This window comes from Phlebotomus papatasi, chromosome 3, assembly GCF_024763615.1.
Source record: "Phlebotomus papatasi isolate M1 chromosome 3, Ppap_2.1, whole genome shotgun sequence".
Lineage (NCBI taxonomy): Eukaryota > Metazoa > Arthropoda > Insecta > Diptera > Psychodidae > Phlebotomus > Phlebotomus papatasi.
The window spans coordinates 75,344,292-75,358,588 of record NC_077224.1 but is presented as its reverse complement, the minus strand read 5'-3'; the positions used below and the strand labels follow the sequence as shown (position 1 = coordinate 75,358,588).

The 14,297-nt window shown below is 32.5% G+C and overlaps 1 protein-coding gene across 2 annotated transcripts in view; it reads right to left on the bottom strand.

Moving 5' to 3' along the window:
- Positions 1-14,297, bottom strand: part of LOC129805789 (schwannomin-interacting protein 1 homolog) — a 76,190-nt gene that overhangs the window by 5,056 nt on the left and 56,837 nt on the right. For both annotated transcript variants that reach the window (XM_055853941.1, XM_055853940.1), the window contains exons 5-9: positions 12,036-12,462; positions 11,856-11,953; positions 7,769-7,895; positions 1,663-1,970; positions 1,311-1,585 (exon numbers count right to left, since the gene is read on the bottom strand). In XM_055853941.1, coding sequence (XP_055709916.1) covers positions 1,311-1,585; positions 1,663-1,970; positions 7,769-7,895; positions 11,856-11,953; positions 12,036-12,462 — 1,235 coding nt within the window. The remainder of the gene's footprint in view (positions 1-1,310; positions 1,586-1,662; positions 1,971-7,768; positions 7,896-11,855; positions 11,954-12,035; positions 12,463-14,297) is intronic.

Below are 14,297 nucleotides of genomic sequence, written 5' to 3'. Positions count from 1 at the left end.
TAAATTCTACTTATTCGTTATTATTGTTATACGTTACTTATTTATTTTAATTTCCTTACACGAATAAGATATTTTGTGAAATTATTCGTAAAAGTTTGTACATTTTCACAAACACTCTTTATAACATGATCACTTGAGGAGCATTTTTTTTGTAATTTGATAAAAAATTTTTCGTAAATGTTCATAAATACACAGACAAATCTTCTTAAAAATTTGTCATTTGTTCGTAAAGTTTTACTAGGCAAACAAAAAAGTACCAACAAATATTTGTAAAAGAACAAAAACTGCTAGTTAAGTGATTATATTATGATCAATGTATAAGTGAAAAAGCATAAACTTTTACGATTTTTTTATGGTAATATGTGTAAGTCCTCAGTAGAAATTCACAAATATTTACGAACAGTTTTACGAAATATTATTTTCTGTGTACTAAGAGGGCACTCAATGGGTCAAGTTGGATCAAGTGATAAATTTTTCGCTTTATGATACAAGTGTCCCAGGTTTGAAACCTTTTTGCTCAGCAGATAATTTTTCAAATTGTATCTTGTGAACTTAACTGAAATTGAGTCTACGGAGCATGGGACTAATAAACATTTTCAATTTTTTTTATATCTCTATTTTAAAAAAGTAACAACGCACATTTAGAAATCCCATTTGCAAGAAGGCCTAGACCCTCTATCAACCTTTTAAAAACGAGAGGGTCAAAAAATTGAGAGTCAGAATATATCACTTTTTCTGTTTTCTTAGAACAAAGCATAGGGTGAAGAGGGCGCCTTTGAAAGTGGGGTACCTTTCAAATAGACATTTTTCTCCTAGCTTTAAATAAAATTGAGCATTAACGTGATATAATTTAGCTACACAAACAGATTGAGAACAGAAGTTCCAGTTTCAAAGGTGCCAAACTTTCAAAGGTGCCCCACTTCCTCTAACCAGGTCATAGCATTCTTTTAGGGTCACACGAGTTCCAATCGTTCGTAAAGGGTTAAATCGGTTAAATGGACTAACTGTTGCTCTAATTTATTTCAATTATTTTAATTCCTGGAATTAAATATTTCATTGCTCGACATAAGCCATGTCAATTAAGCATCTGTATAAAAAACGTATCTGAAGTATTTTAACATCACTGCATCTGAACGATCTGGACTGTGTAAGAGGATAATGAAAATTCAATAAATTTTATCCACGTCATCAAACTTAAAGTATTCGAAAAGAAATTTATTGAATTCATGACCCAATTTAACACCTGTGACTTGTGCATTTTTTGTGCTGAAAGTGCCAAGTCAGTCTCTAGAGGAAGATGTTTTACTCACAAGTATCGCGTCAAATCCTCAATATCCACCAGCATTGAATCCTGTCCCATATGGAGCTCATCCCTCTCCATGAGATATTTCACGAGGGTCTCATTGAGTAGTTCAATTTGATTGTGCATCTCATTGACAATCACCTGCAGTTGAGCGATATTGAGATCCGTGAGGAAGAATCTCGAGAGGCGCCTCTTCTCCGGTGGGAAATGCACCCCAACTTTATCTAGTGAATTTCGAATCATCTCCGTGATGGGTGATTGTCTCAATCGCTGTCTCTCGATCTGCAAGGGTACATAAGAGTGTCGTTAGTTTAATGGTAGGAACAAGCACAAGTTTTCCCTCCATTGAATTTCCATACCTCCATTTGCATATGTGCCATATCCTTGGCTTGAGCCAGGGCCATTCTAGCCTCAATCTGCAATTGAGCTTGTCGTGTGAAGAAATTCGCATCTTCATCGTCCGCCTCGACATTCGCCAATGGAAGACTCAGTGGACGTGAAATTTTGGGCCTTACAATCTTTGGTGGAGACTTCTTTTTCGCGACATTCACCTTAGAATGACTCCCATGAGACAGGGCTGATAATTTGGGACATGTCTCACTGTCTGAACTCAAACTCTCATTGTCTGACGCTGTTTCATTCATGAAGCATATTTGCAGATTCATCCCTATTTGAAAGGAGAAGAAAAAACCAAATTTCCTATTAATTATGTAAATTCTATTTTGCTGTTTTCCTCAACAAACATTCTCCCTAAAATTCTATTTTTCTGTCGCTCGCAGGTCGAAAATTCAATTTGAACCAAATTATCACCTTGCAAAAACATCCTCATTATTCGATGCCCCAATATAGCTCTACGGATGTCTCTACACCGAGTTGCCTTAAAGAGCCCTATTTCTATTTAAGATGTAGAAAATTCAATTACACGGTTTACACAAATGCACCATTTTCCCCCAAAGTGGTTTAGACTTTTGCAGATTTCCTCGTTGGAAAACTTTTTGACAATAGCCGTGTTAGAAGCCCCTATGTTAATACTTATATGTGTTATGAAGGATTTAACTTTTACCGTGGAAAAAGAATATGAGGCAATTCCTAAACCTCAGAGCCCATTTCTCGTATCATGATTGCAAACTTGAGACTAAAAAGCCCCAATCTCACTGAGCAAGAGAATGAAAATTCTCCAAAGAAGACAAGGAGATGAATATCAAAAAATATTAATTCAACCAAAAAGTTTCAGTGAACAGTCGTTTAATCTGTTTAATCTTAAATTTTAATTTTTCTTTTGGGCTTTTGCAGAGAGGAGGGGCTTTGATGGCCTACTTCTAAAGTATATCTTCAGCTTAACTTTGCCAGATATGTTCAGAAATTTAAAGTATAATTCCTAGAATTCAGAAAGAAATTTCAGTAAGTTAAACTGAAGATCCATTTTTAATTGAAGTTTTTTCAGTCAATTTTTTTAGTCATTTAAAACGATACGACCAAGTCATTATTTAGCATCTTCTACTCTATAATTAGTTTAAAACAACTAGGGGAGACCGGGGAGGTTTGGGACACTTTTTCATGTTTTGGCTTTGAGACACTATTCCAAAATACCACGATAGTGTATTACAATTTTATGCGGTCTATAGGATACTTATGGGTATTGACTTTATAAAAAGTACTCGATAGAACTTGGAAAACAACTGAGTTTTCTTGGAGAAGATAAAACATTTAACTTGACGTTTTGTCCCAAACCTCCCCGATGTGGGGCGGTATGGGACGCAAAAAGGGATGTTTGGGACGCGTTTTTTCTCGCATAATTTGTATTACTGGAACACGTTAATAATTTTTAAATACCAGATCAATACTATTTCTGATAGAAATAAAAATGTTTCATCTTTTATTTACACTTATAGAAATTTATATCAATTTTATTTGTACAGTAGAGTAATTTATTGTCAATCAATTATTTAAAGTATTTTTTTCTTATTTTCGATCTACCTTTCTTTTCTTTTTTTTTATTCTAAATATTGCAATCATGATTATCAAATTCATCAGGTGAGTAGATTTTCTTGCAACTCTTAGTTTTGAGCTCATTGATGGATTCCTGTTTGATTTTACGACAACTGCATTGTGCCTGTTTTCTCATTATTTCTCTGAATTGTCTCTCGCCTTGCTTTTTCTGGAGAACTTGTTCGAGAAATTTTCGAAAAAAAATAGTTTTTAACTAGATTGGGCAAAGATCGAATATCCTCTGAGAAGGAATTATTGATTCCCAAGACAATGATGGTTTAATTGTCCCTGTAGTTAGAGAAATCTGCTCCACTGGTAAACTTTGCACAAGAGGGAGATTTCCAGTAGAAACTGGACATTACTCTTCATTTTGACAATAAACAATTGCATATCACCTACAATCTTGTCGAAAATCAACGTCCCATGCATCCCCTTTCAGGTGTCCCAAACATCCCCACGTGTAGTTTTGGTATTTAAAACCTTTATGTAAAAAACAAGAGCGTATAATCTCTGAAACTTTTATAAAAATATGTTCCCAGATTACACTGCTACCTAATGAGATAAAAAAGTTTTGATTATATATCGCTGATATAAAATACAAAGAGAAAAACTGGGACGTCAAAATATACAATTTTTATCAATTTTTAAAAAAATGTTCATAGAATTAAAACAATAAAACTGAGGATATCCATTCTTTTAGTCAAGATAAATCTTAATATTGCCTACGATACAGTAATGGTTAAATCCCATTTATTTCAAAAATTAATTGAAAAAATCGCCTTGTCCCACATTACCCCTGTCCCAAACCTCCCCGGTCTCCCCTACTTAAGGAAAAATGGGAAATATTATTTCCTCAAATTTTTATGGAAAGTTTGATAAGTTGAACTTTAAATACTTTTCTCATCAGTTCTGAGATGAAATTTTTAATAATTTTATTAAAGTATTATTATTCTCTTACGGTAAAGTTCTGGAACTTTAAAGCTTAAATTTCTTTAGAGCTTTATTGTGAAAATATACAAAATTAATTTATCTTTAAATATGGTAAAACGGATATATACCACTCAATTATCAGAAAAATACAGCTTAAAGTTTAAGTTAAAAATATAATGTTAAAATTAAAGATTTCCCACTTCAGCATATTCTTTTTTAAATTCTTTTCCTAAATTCTTTAAAGGGGAATTGACAAAAGTGGTCTTTTGTGCATCCGCCAATGAGATATATCATTGAATAGGCATTGGTATAGGCAGGGGCATGACATTTCCTATGTTTCCCATATGTTTCTAGCGAGCCGAAAAAACTTTTGAGATTATGAGCTGTTTTCTGTTATTGTAGAACGAAATAGCAAAAAATACTAATACAAAATAAAAGCCAATTTAATAACGAAGAGGCAACCGAAAACCCTAAATTGGCAACCTACGTAGTTTTGGAGATATCTCGTGAAATGTGTACGAAAACGGGGAAAAATTATACTAAATCCGGTCGCATTTTTCAGAGCTAATGTCACTTCCCTGGGTATAGGTAATAACTTTTGTTCAGGGACCAAAGTTCTAAAGCATAAAAAAATATTTTCTCTAATAAAAATGATCTCTTACATATAAAATCTTCAGATTTATACTGCTTTTTTTTAACCCAAAACATAAATTGAAATATATAATATATAATATATGATACAACTGTATGGTCTCGAAATAAACATAAAAGCATGTGTCTTCACATTGCATAACATGCGAGGGAGGACATTGAAACATGAGGCTTAAAGTCAAAACTTTAATTCTTACTCTATATCTATCGAAAGGTCTAGAAAAACCATAAGGGGATGAATAAGTTTACAAGTCTACCGCAAGGAGCACCCGTACTCATCAAAATACTAAGAAAAGTGTTAAATTTCAAAATTATTAACCCTTTAACGACGACATACTTTTACAGACCAAAAATCAACAATTAAAATTTAAACGATAAACAAAATCAATGAAACGTCTTACATTTGATTTTGGTAAATCCAACATAGTTTGATTCGGTGTATCTTTTACCTCTATGAACAATAGGAACAAAAGTAGCCCAAAAATTTAATTAATTTTTCTGATGATACCAATGACAGATAACTTTCACTCTAATGAAAAATATTATTTTTGAGTATTGTAGTTTCTTTTCTAAAACAATCTTGCTTAAAAAAAATTGAAAGTGTAAAAAATATTTAAAATCAATTTTCATTATGAGAATTAAAAAAATTGTCATTTTTGAGCTTAAAAATTTACTATATAACAAATGGCTGGAGACTTTTAAAAAAAATCCTAGATTCCTTCAACTTTCTACCTTTCAATTACGTAGAATTACGTAGAAACAGAAGAAAAAAAATAACTTTAGGTAGTCAGGAAAAATTATTTTCTTTATGGGACGCCTATGTTCCAATCGTCCTTAAAAGGTTAATCAGATTTTAATTATGTTATAATATGTTTGGGAGTTCTTATAACCTTTTCTAAAGTTAGAAGTTTTGGCAAAAATATATAGATATGAGAAACATTTTCCAAATCTCTATATTTCTATTTCTCCTCAATCATTTTAAAACTGTGCAGTATCGCTATAAAGAAGTTGGAACAACCACCGCAAGAGGTGCTTTGGTCGACCTCGTTTCGCTGAATAAAAAAATGCATATCTTTAGAAAAAGTTAGTATACAATGCTTGGATTTTTAATGCATTATAGGGAGAGATGTAGGCCTCATTGTATGCAACGCAACGATTTCAGAAGAACCGATATATATTTTGTATTTTTTTTTAAACTGCGGTTTATTTATTTATTTTTTAATCGTATGACATTTTATATGACTGAACAGCCTTCCATAAACCTTGAATCTAAGGTGAGTTTTAGTTTTTCACCTCTCTTAAAAAGAAATTATAATGAAAAAAGTCTTCATTTTGTTTGGGGACTATTAGAAAGAGGAGTGGGGGAAGGGGGTAATATTTATGGATTAAAAACTTAAGCCGTACACTAACCCCATTCCAAATTTCGTGAAGATTCCTTCAGTTCATTTTGAGTAATTCTTTGTCAAAATAATATTTTTTCGAAATGACAAAGGCGTTTTCACAAGGACTCCTGGCGAATATCGACCTGTATCTAAGCAGTTTTTCATCCTACGCCATAAAAATGCGCTTAGTCCGGTCTCTTTGTGGACGGTACATAGACCACATCCCGTATATGTAATACATAACAAATGTCTTCACTCATACGAGCATATGCAATAATTAAGTATCAGTATTTAAAGGTTAAAAAACTACAATTCTAAAATGAATTAAAACTAAACAAACTTGATATTTTCCCGTTGTTGCCTAATTATTGTGAATTCTTATGAATATTTGATCACAAAAAATAAAACTAATTCTAAGCAGAGAATATTAAGCAGTTATTAACCCTTTAAGAACGATTGGAACACCAGTGTCCCATAAAGAAAATAATTTGTCCTGACTACCTAAAATTATATTTTTTCTTATGTCTGTACATAATTGTATAGTAAAAAATTGAAAGAATGTAGGATATTTTTTGCAAGTCTCTATCTATTTGCTATGTAATAAATATTTAAGCTCAAAAATAGCGAATTTTAAAATTCTCAAATTCATAATTGATTTTATTTATTTTTTATACTTCTAATTTTTTTTAATAAAAACCATTTTGGCAATAAAAACTACAATACTTATACGTAATATTTTTCATGAAAGCGAAAAATATTAATCATTGGTATTGTCAGAAAAATTACTTAAATTTTTGGGCTATTTTGGTACCTATCGTCCATAGAAGCACAAAATACACCGAATCAGACTCTAAGGGACTTTCCAAGGTTAGATGTAAGACTTATCAATGATTATGTTTCTCAGTTTAAGTTTTATTGTTGATTTTCAGTTCCTAAAATGTGTCTCGTCGTTAAAGGGCTAAAAGCTGATTTTAAAACTTGTTGCTTAAACATTTATTTCAGAGTTGAGGAAGTAACCTTCAATTCTAATGTAAGGGCGTTGACAGACACACGGTTTTGATCTTTGAAGAATTGTAGGACCATATTTATTCCTATTATTGCTATTGTTAAATGTTATTGGTTGTTGTCAGTTTAATTCAAATAAATCATTTTATATTAATTACAAAGATTAATTAATAAAGCATTATATTTATGAATGAGCTGTTTCAATAGGTTTATATTTATTTCTTCTCTTTAATAAATTTTAAATATTAAAGTAGGAAATATGTTTCTAAAATGACAATAAAGAGTGTTCTATGCATGAAAATATATTGATAAATTTATTCAATTTGCTTCAAAGTGGGATTATGCCTTTATTGGCTGATTAAATATTTAAGATATATAAACCTGTCGCAGAATAGACAAATAATGTGTTTTTGGAATTCATGAGCTTATACCGATTTATAAATTGAACTAATAATTCTTAAATTTAATTGGAGCAATGATTGTAAAATTAAAACAACAAAATGCTTACCACTTTGCAGTCTGGAATGAAGACTGGGTTTTCTGCCTGGCTTATCACTATGAAGAGGTCTCGTGAGATAATCGTCCTCAGCATCCATGGCCAGTCTTCTTCTAATTTCCTCCCGGTCATTTCGTCTCTATTGAGGAAAAGTAAGAATAACAGAACCATGAGGAAGACGAGATACAACAATAACAGAAACACTATACAGATTTTCTTGAGCAAGTAATCCAAGATATAAGAAAACATACTCGGGCTATAAACACCGAACGCGCTGAGATACTATCCAGACTTTCGTGATTATCGTATGTCAATGTATATAGATCAAATACAAATAGACTATCTTTCTTGTACTCTCGTCTCATTCGAGTCCTACAATCACTTAAATTAATTTCCCCTTCACTCATTTTCACTATTCAATGAAATTAAATGCTTTTGGTGAGAGTTTTCTTAATACTGAACACTGAATTTTTTCTTTCGTTCTAACTTAACATGCGAAATACTAAAATTGTGCCATACACTTAGGATGAAATTGGGGCCTAGAGAGTGTTTTCTTATGGCCAAAATTGAAATGCAAAGTGCTAGATAGTTCCAAAAGAGACTCTCAAGCGCCCCCAAAACTTCTTCACATTCACTTCAAGTGGTGGTAAATTTATTGTGTGTTATGTTGTGGAACAAATAAAAAGAAGCCAAAAAGAGAGAGAAAATTTAATAATTTTTATGAAGGTTGCCAGAGCCGACATCACAAAATGTTCTCAATACACTTGCCATTTTCCCTCAGGAAGTAAATTATGGCAAGGCACAAGAGTGGCAATCTTATTTAGAATAAATTATTCATCATTGGAGATTTGATGTTCTAACACAAATTTTGCACAACAAAAAACAACAAACACTGTCACTGAAAGTACAACTAATGTAAGATGTTTGGTTGAAAGAAAAAAAAGCAACATGATTGTGCAATAAATGCTGATGGAGTGGCTCCCATATAATGTTGATGGAGGGAAAATTTGTCATGGTTGATAACTCATGCGATTTACTCAAGGTTCGTTGTAGTTTTCTCTCATGGGGTCAACAACTGGCATATCGACAGCATCCGAATGATTTAAAGCGTAAAAGTATTTTGCATTTTAAAGATTTTCAAAGAAAAACAACAAAAAGTATAACGTCTTCCGATAAGGAATTTTTAATTTAATTCCCTATCATTTGATGCAAAATGCATTGCAATTTCGTTTGTGTAATACAAGCTACAGATTTAAGATTAATTCACATGGCTTAACTCCTCTAATTCCTTTGCAGGTATTTTTTTTTGAAAATATCATTAATTAGAATTTATATTAAGAGCGACTGATCTGTAAGACATTACATGTGCTGGTATTCAGGGAAACAAATGATCGACCCTGAAGATCGGATCGTCAATTTAAGTCTAAAAGTTTGTACTTTTTGTACAAGTTGTAGAAGTTTTTTTTTTACTTTTTTCTCAAACAGTGCTCGTAAGATGATGGACTTTTTCAAAATTTGTTTGTAAACACACAAAAGTGCTCATAAAATTTGTTTGTATTTTTTGCCAGACAAAAATGAAATGAACAAATGATCATGTTACGAACAATGTTTGTGAAAAAGTACAAATTTAACGGACTTTTTAGTGGGTTATACGCTTTACGAGCATTTCGTAAGTTCCAAATACACACAGTGAGAGAAATCCGAAAAAGTTAAAATAACATTCCGGAAATGTTAATTTTACCCTGCAGTATTGAACCGAAATCGGTGTAAATATTACCCTTTTTAGGTGTATTAGGAGTTAAAGTTACCCTTTTTCATGTTAATTTTACTCTTAAAAAGGTGTAAAATTAACATTAAAAAATGTTGATATATTTTTACACCTAAAAATTGTTAAAGTTATGAGGAAAAAAAGTTAATCGCACCCTCTTTTTTTCTCAGTGCAGGAATTCACAAACATTTATGAACAAACAAAACATTTTGTTCTGTATAAAATAAAATCATTATTCTGCTAATTATTCGCTGCTCTTTTACCAATTATCTCATGCAAAATGTGTTGCATTATACTAATGCTGCATATTATGCAAAAGATAATTCCTAAAAAAGCGGCGAATAATTTTGCGTTAACAATCCTTTCAATATTGATCCCGTCTAAGCTACCTCTATTAATCTAAAAAATGAATGTAGGGGGAGGTCAGGTTACTTTGAACTGTAGGACTACATTGATATACAATTTTCTCGCATAAGTCAAAGTGCCCTAAACACAACTGGCTCCTCAACTCGACCGGTAGTGTTATTTATTAAATTCAATTCAATTCTGCCGAATTGGCAAACCAGCACGAGATTGTCAGATCGGCAAGAGATCGACAAATCCGTGCTAAATCGGCAAATCAGCACAATTTTTACAAAAAATCGACAGATAGGCACTCGAGTGAACCGAGAGTGGCACAGTTATCTACCCCTTGCACATTCCCCTATATCTTTGCTTAAAAATAAATGGCAAAAAACAAACGATCAGTAAAAAATTCTAAATGGACAGTAAAATATTAAAAATGAGCAGTAAAATATCTAATTATGGTCAGTAAAAAACTTAAATCTTTACAAAAATGAGTCTAATTTACATATTTAACATTTAAAATTGTTCCATATAGAGTGAAAAGCCCTTTATTTTCCCTTTGGCAAAATTTGGACGATAATATCACTGTTTCAAGTTTTTTTGTTACTGATCAATTTTAACTTTTTACTGCTCATTTATTCAATGCCAAAATAAATATAACCTACTAGAGAAAAAAAACTTTAAACTTGACTTTAAATTAAAGATTGTTGATCATGTTGATAAGACAATGTTGTAATTAATGATTTAGCACATGCCTGTACTAAACAAAACAAAAAACCAATTAGTAATTTTCAATAAAATATTTTTAAGTAAAACCACAGTCCGATTGATTAAAAATCAAAATTTCAATGTGATTCCTAAATCAGTTTAAAATAGTTTTTAAACCACTAAAACATTCATCAGACTAGGGTTTTAAGCTTGTTCACAAAGGTTCCTAATTTCTAAATTAAGTAGGGACACTGAACTTTAACAGTTTAAAGAATTCATTACTTTTCTTTAATATTTTAATTAATAATTTGTCCAAATAAACTCGCCTATTCCGAGATTAGTGAAACTAAACCACATAGCTAAACCTTAAGTCTGTAGTCTGTATAAACGTTAAAAAATGATTCGGTGAAAAACAAACTTTACGAAAGGTTTGAACTCTCTAACATTATGTTTTCCCACATAAAATGGAAGTTGGATTTTTGCAAAATTTTCGGTAGGGAATTGGCCTATGCTTCGTATGATTCGAAGCTTCGTAATGACTATTTTTTTCCAATGTTTCTCAATAAAAGCAATTTTTCGCATTCATATTAGATGAGCACATATATTCTGTCAGTAGAAGAGGTCTAAAGTTTGGAGTGGTATATCTCAGCTCCTGATGAACATAATTGGATGAGTGAACTATTGTTGGAAAGCTTGGTTAATTAGTTTTTAGAATCTGGTATACTTAAAACTAGGGAAAGTGCCCAGTTTTTAAGGAATATTGACATGTATTCACAAACATAAGAAAAATTTAGCCATTAAAAAGCTTGGTATTTTACGGAGCATGGGTACTCTTTCCTAAATGATGCAAGTCTCCTTTTCGGGTATAATATACAAATAACGCGTTTGAACGTTATGCAAAACTTCGACGCCTTGACACCTTTATTTTAAATAAAATCACAATTTATTACTGAAGTGAAGTTTCTTCAGCTATATACTTAAATTTGTACTTATGTTGTGCCAAATTTATTGACGATTTTTTTTGTATAAAAAATGGCCATAAGTGGAGTAAAATGGCCCTTAGGAGTAGAATAACCCAACATATTTGCTTGCATGAAAATTCTCTTCACTAGGTTTAAAAAAAAGAATAATACAGCAAAAGTATTCTTCTATTCGCTTAGCTATCCGCCCCCAATTTCCTTTTCTCTCTCTACTCGTTTAATTAGAAATCCCACTTCGGTGTCACTAATTAGAGGCTTGATTTTGGACTTTAAGAAGGAAAAAAAGAGCAATACTCACTCGTCTCTCCTCCTCCTTGGCCACCCTCAGATGGTTTTCAATTGCCTCCAAGTCAATTTTCGGGAGTGCTGTCTCAATGTTATAGATGTCGAAGGAAGCTGAAGTATGAGAGAGAAATTTATCTCAATATTTCTGTAGCAGAATTTGAGGGAGGAGAGTATTATGAAATATTTATAGAACCTGATAAATCTTTGTTCTCTTTCTTTATGCTAGTCTCATCCATCTTCCTTCCGCATTTGGTTACAACACTCTTTGAGGATTTTCTCTCTGTGATACCCTCTATGGGGTCCTTCTTTCTCGGAGTCACGACAGCAATACTCGAATCTGTGATCTTTTGAGTTCCTTGGCGGATTTTGCGATCGTAGGAGGGGAGCTTCCTGATGGTGGATGTGCTACTCACATTTTGGGTAGCACACCAGGGCTTGAGGAATTCCACAGATCCTTGAGGTTCCAATTGATCAGACTGTTTTGGTTTGACGATTGCCGTTGGAAGAAGTGATCTCGACGATGATCGTGTTCTCTGCACTTCACTGCCTCGATCCAACTCCACGAGTGAACTACGCATCGTGATCTTTTCCTCAGCTGTCGACAGCTCAGCATCAGCGATCTTCAAATGTGTTATGTGTTCAGAGAATGACTATTTAGATAACATGGAATTTCTCTACACTCAAATGGATCAACTATTCAAACTTTTGCGCATCTCTCTGTCTCTCTTTCATCAAAATATTACAACCCATCTGCCACCATTCACATTATCATTATAGAGTATATGCCTTGGACATTATTTTCTCTTCCAGAACCCGAAAATGCCTAATTGTTGCCTATTTAGGGGGATTTTCTGGCATCCAGTCGTCTCCCATCGTTTTAATTTACTTCAATCAAAAGCACACCCCCAGAGGGAAAATTATCATCTCAACCAATTTTCACCATCTGCCACACTAAGCACACTCCCAATAAATGTCTGCCCAGAGTGTGTAAAATGGGGAAAATTATGCGATTTATAAATTTTCCCACCCACCATTAAATCACTTTATCACGTTCCCTCGGGCATCCCATTTAATGATCTTTCAACACTCTAATAAGTCCACGGGAATTTTTCTTTAGCACCCAAGCTATTCTTCACTGTCATTACCAAAGTGGACAATAAAACTGTACCGGCTACCACAGAAATGAATTAAGATCCGTGGGAAATGAGGCGAGAAAATGTGTGTGAAATTATCCTGAGATTTTGGAATGTACTTTGAGAACACTTTATCACTTATTAACTGTCCAAAACGTACTGCCCACTTTATTACTTTAGTACTTCATTTTATATTGTGGGTGTTTCTTTTTCGGATAGTGCACTTTCACTAAATTATTTTGCATTATATCATAATAAATCATAAACATTAGAATTCCATTGAAAGTGAAAAGTGTGAGGCACCTATGAAAAATTAATTAAAACCCATACTCAAACTTTAAATGACCGTTTAGGAATTCAAATAAAATTTTGACGTCGAGTTACGTCTCAATCAACGATCTTATACTATTTGCATAAATAAATAACAAATATATGATAAGTAATGAAAATTTACTTTCATTAAATTTAAGGTTTTGCTTGAAGTTTGTATTTGTCGTATTGTAGTACACATAGTTTAGAAATTATTTTAGGCCACGCCCCTTTTTAAACTCTGGTTAAGAGGAATTGATAACTTTGATTTTATAATATTTTCCTGCGATATACTATAAATATAGCTCACGCCCAATAAAACAATATTTTATAAATTCATCTAAAATGTTTCACATTTTGCGTTTTAACTAAGGCGTGGGGCAAAGGAAAAATGTGATGATCAAAAAGGAGATTAATAGATATTGAAAACTTTTCAAGTTAGATTGAGGAGTAGAAGTACACGGTAAAAACTTTTGGACACTGACCAAAATATTGGAACAAGTTTGCCTTCGAACAAATTTTTTGGAATCAATTTGTACCTACAGAAGATATTTGTTTGTTCCAAAAAGTTTTCTTTACAGTTTTGTTACGAAATATTGTTACAATTCTGTTAGAGTTTTCCTTTGGTACCGTTTTGATACGGTGGAATGTTTACAAATTTGAGTTAATTTTTATACAATATTTTTTATACAAATTTGTTCCTTAAAGTTGGAATATAATTTGTTGCACTCGGCTGTTTTGTTCCCACTGTCAGGAACAAATTGGTACATATTTTTTATAACAATATTATCCCTACATCTGTAACATATTTGTTCCAAAAATTTTCGGTGTCCGTGGATGAGGTAATTTTTGGAACGAAACTCTTACTCATATGGGGAATCTTTTTGTTCCCATTGTCGGGAACAAATTCGTGTTAAGCCATGCCTAAACGGGGATCCAAATCCGTCCCGTGGGCACCCCATCCCTTTAGACAATTCTTTGTCTTTCCCTCACAGGCACAGTGGGCAACGGTT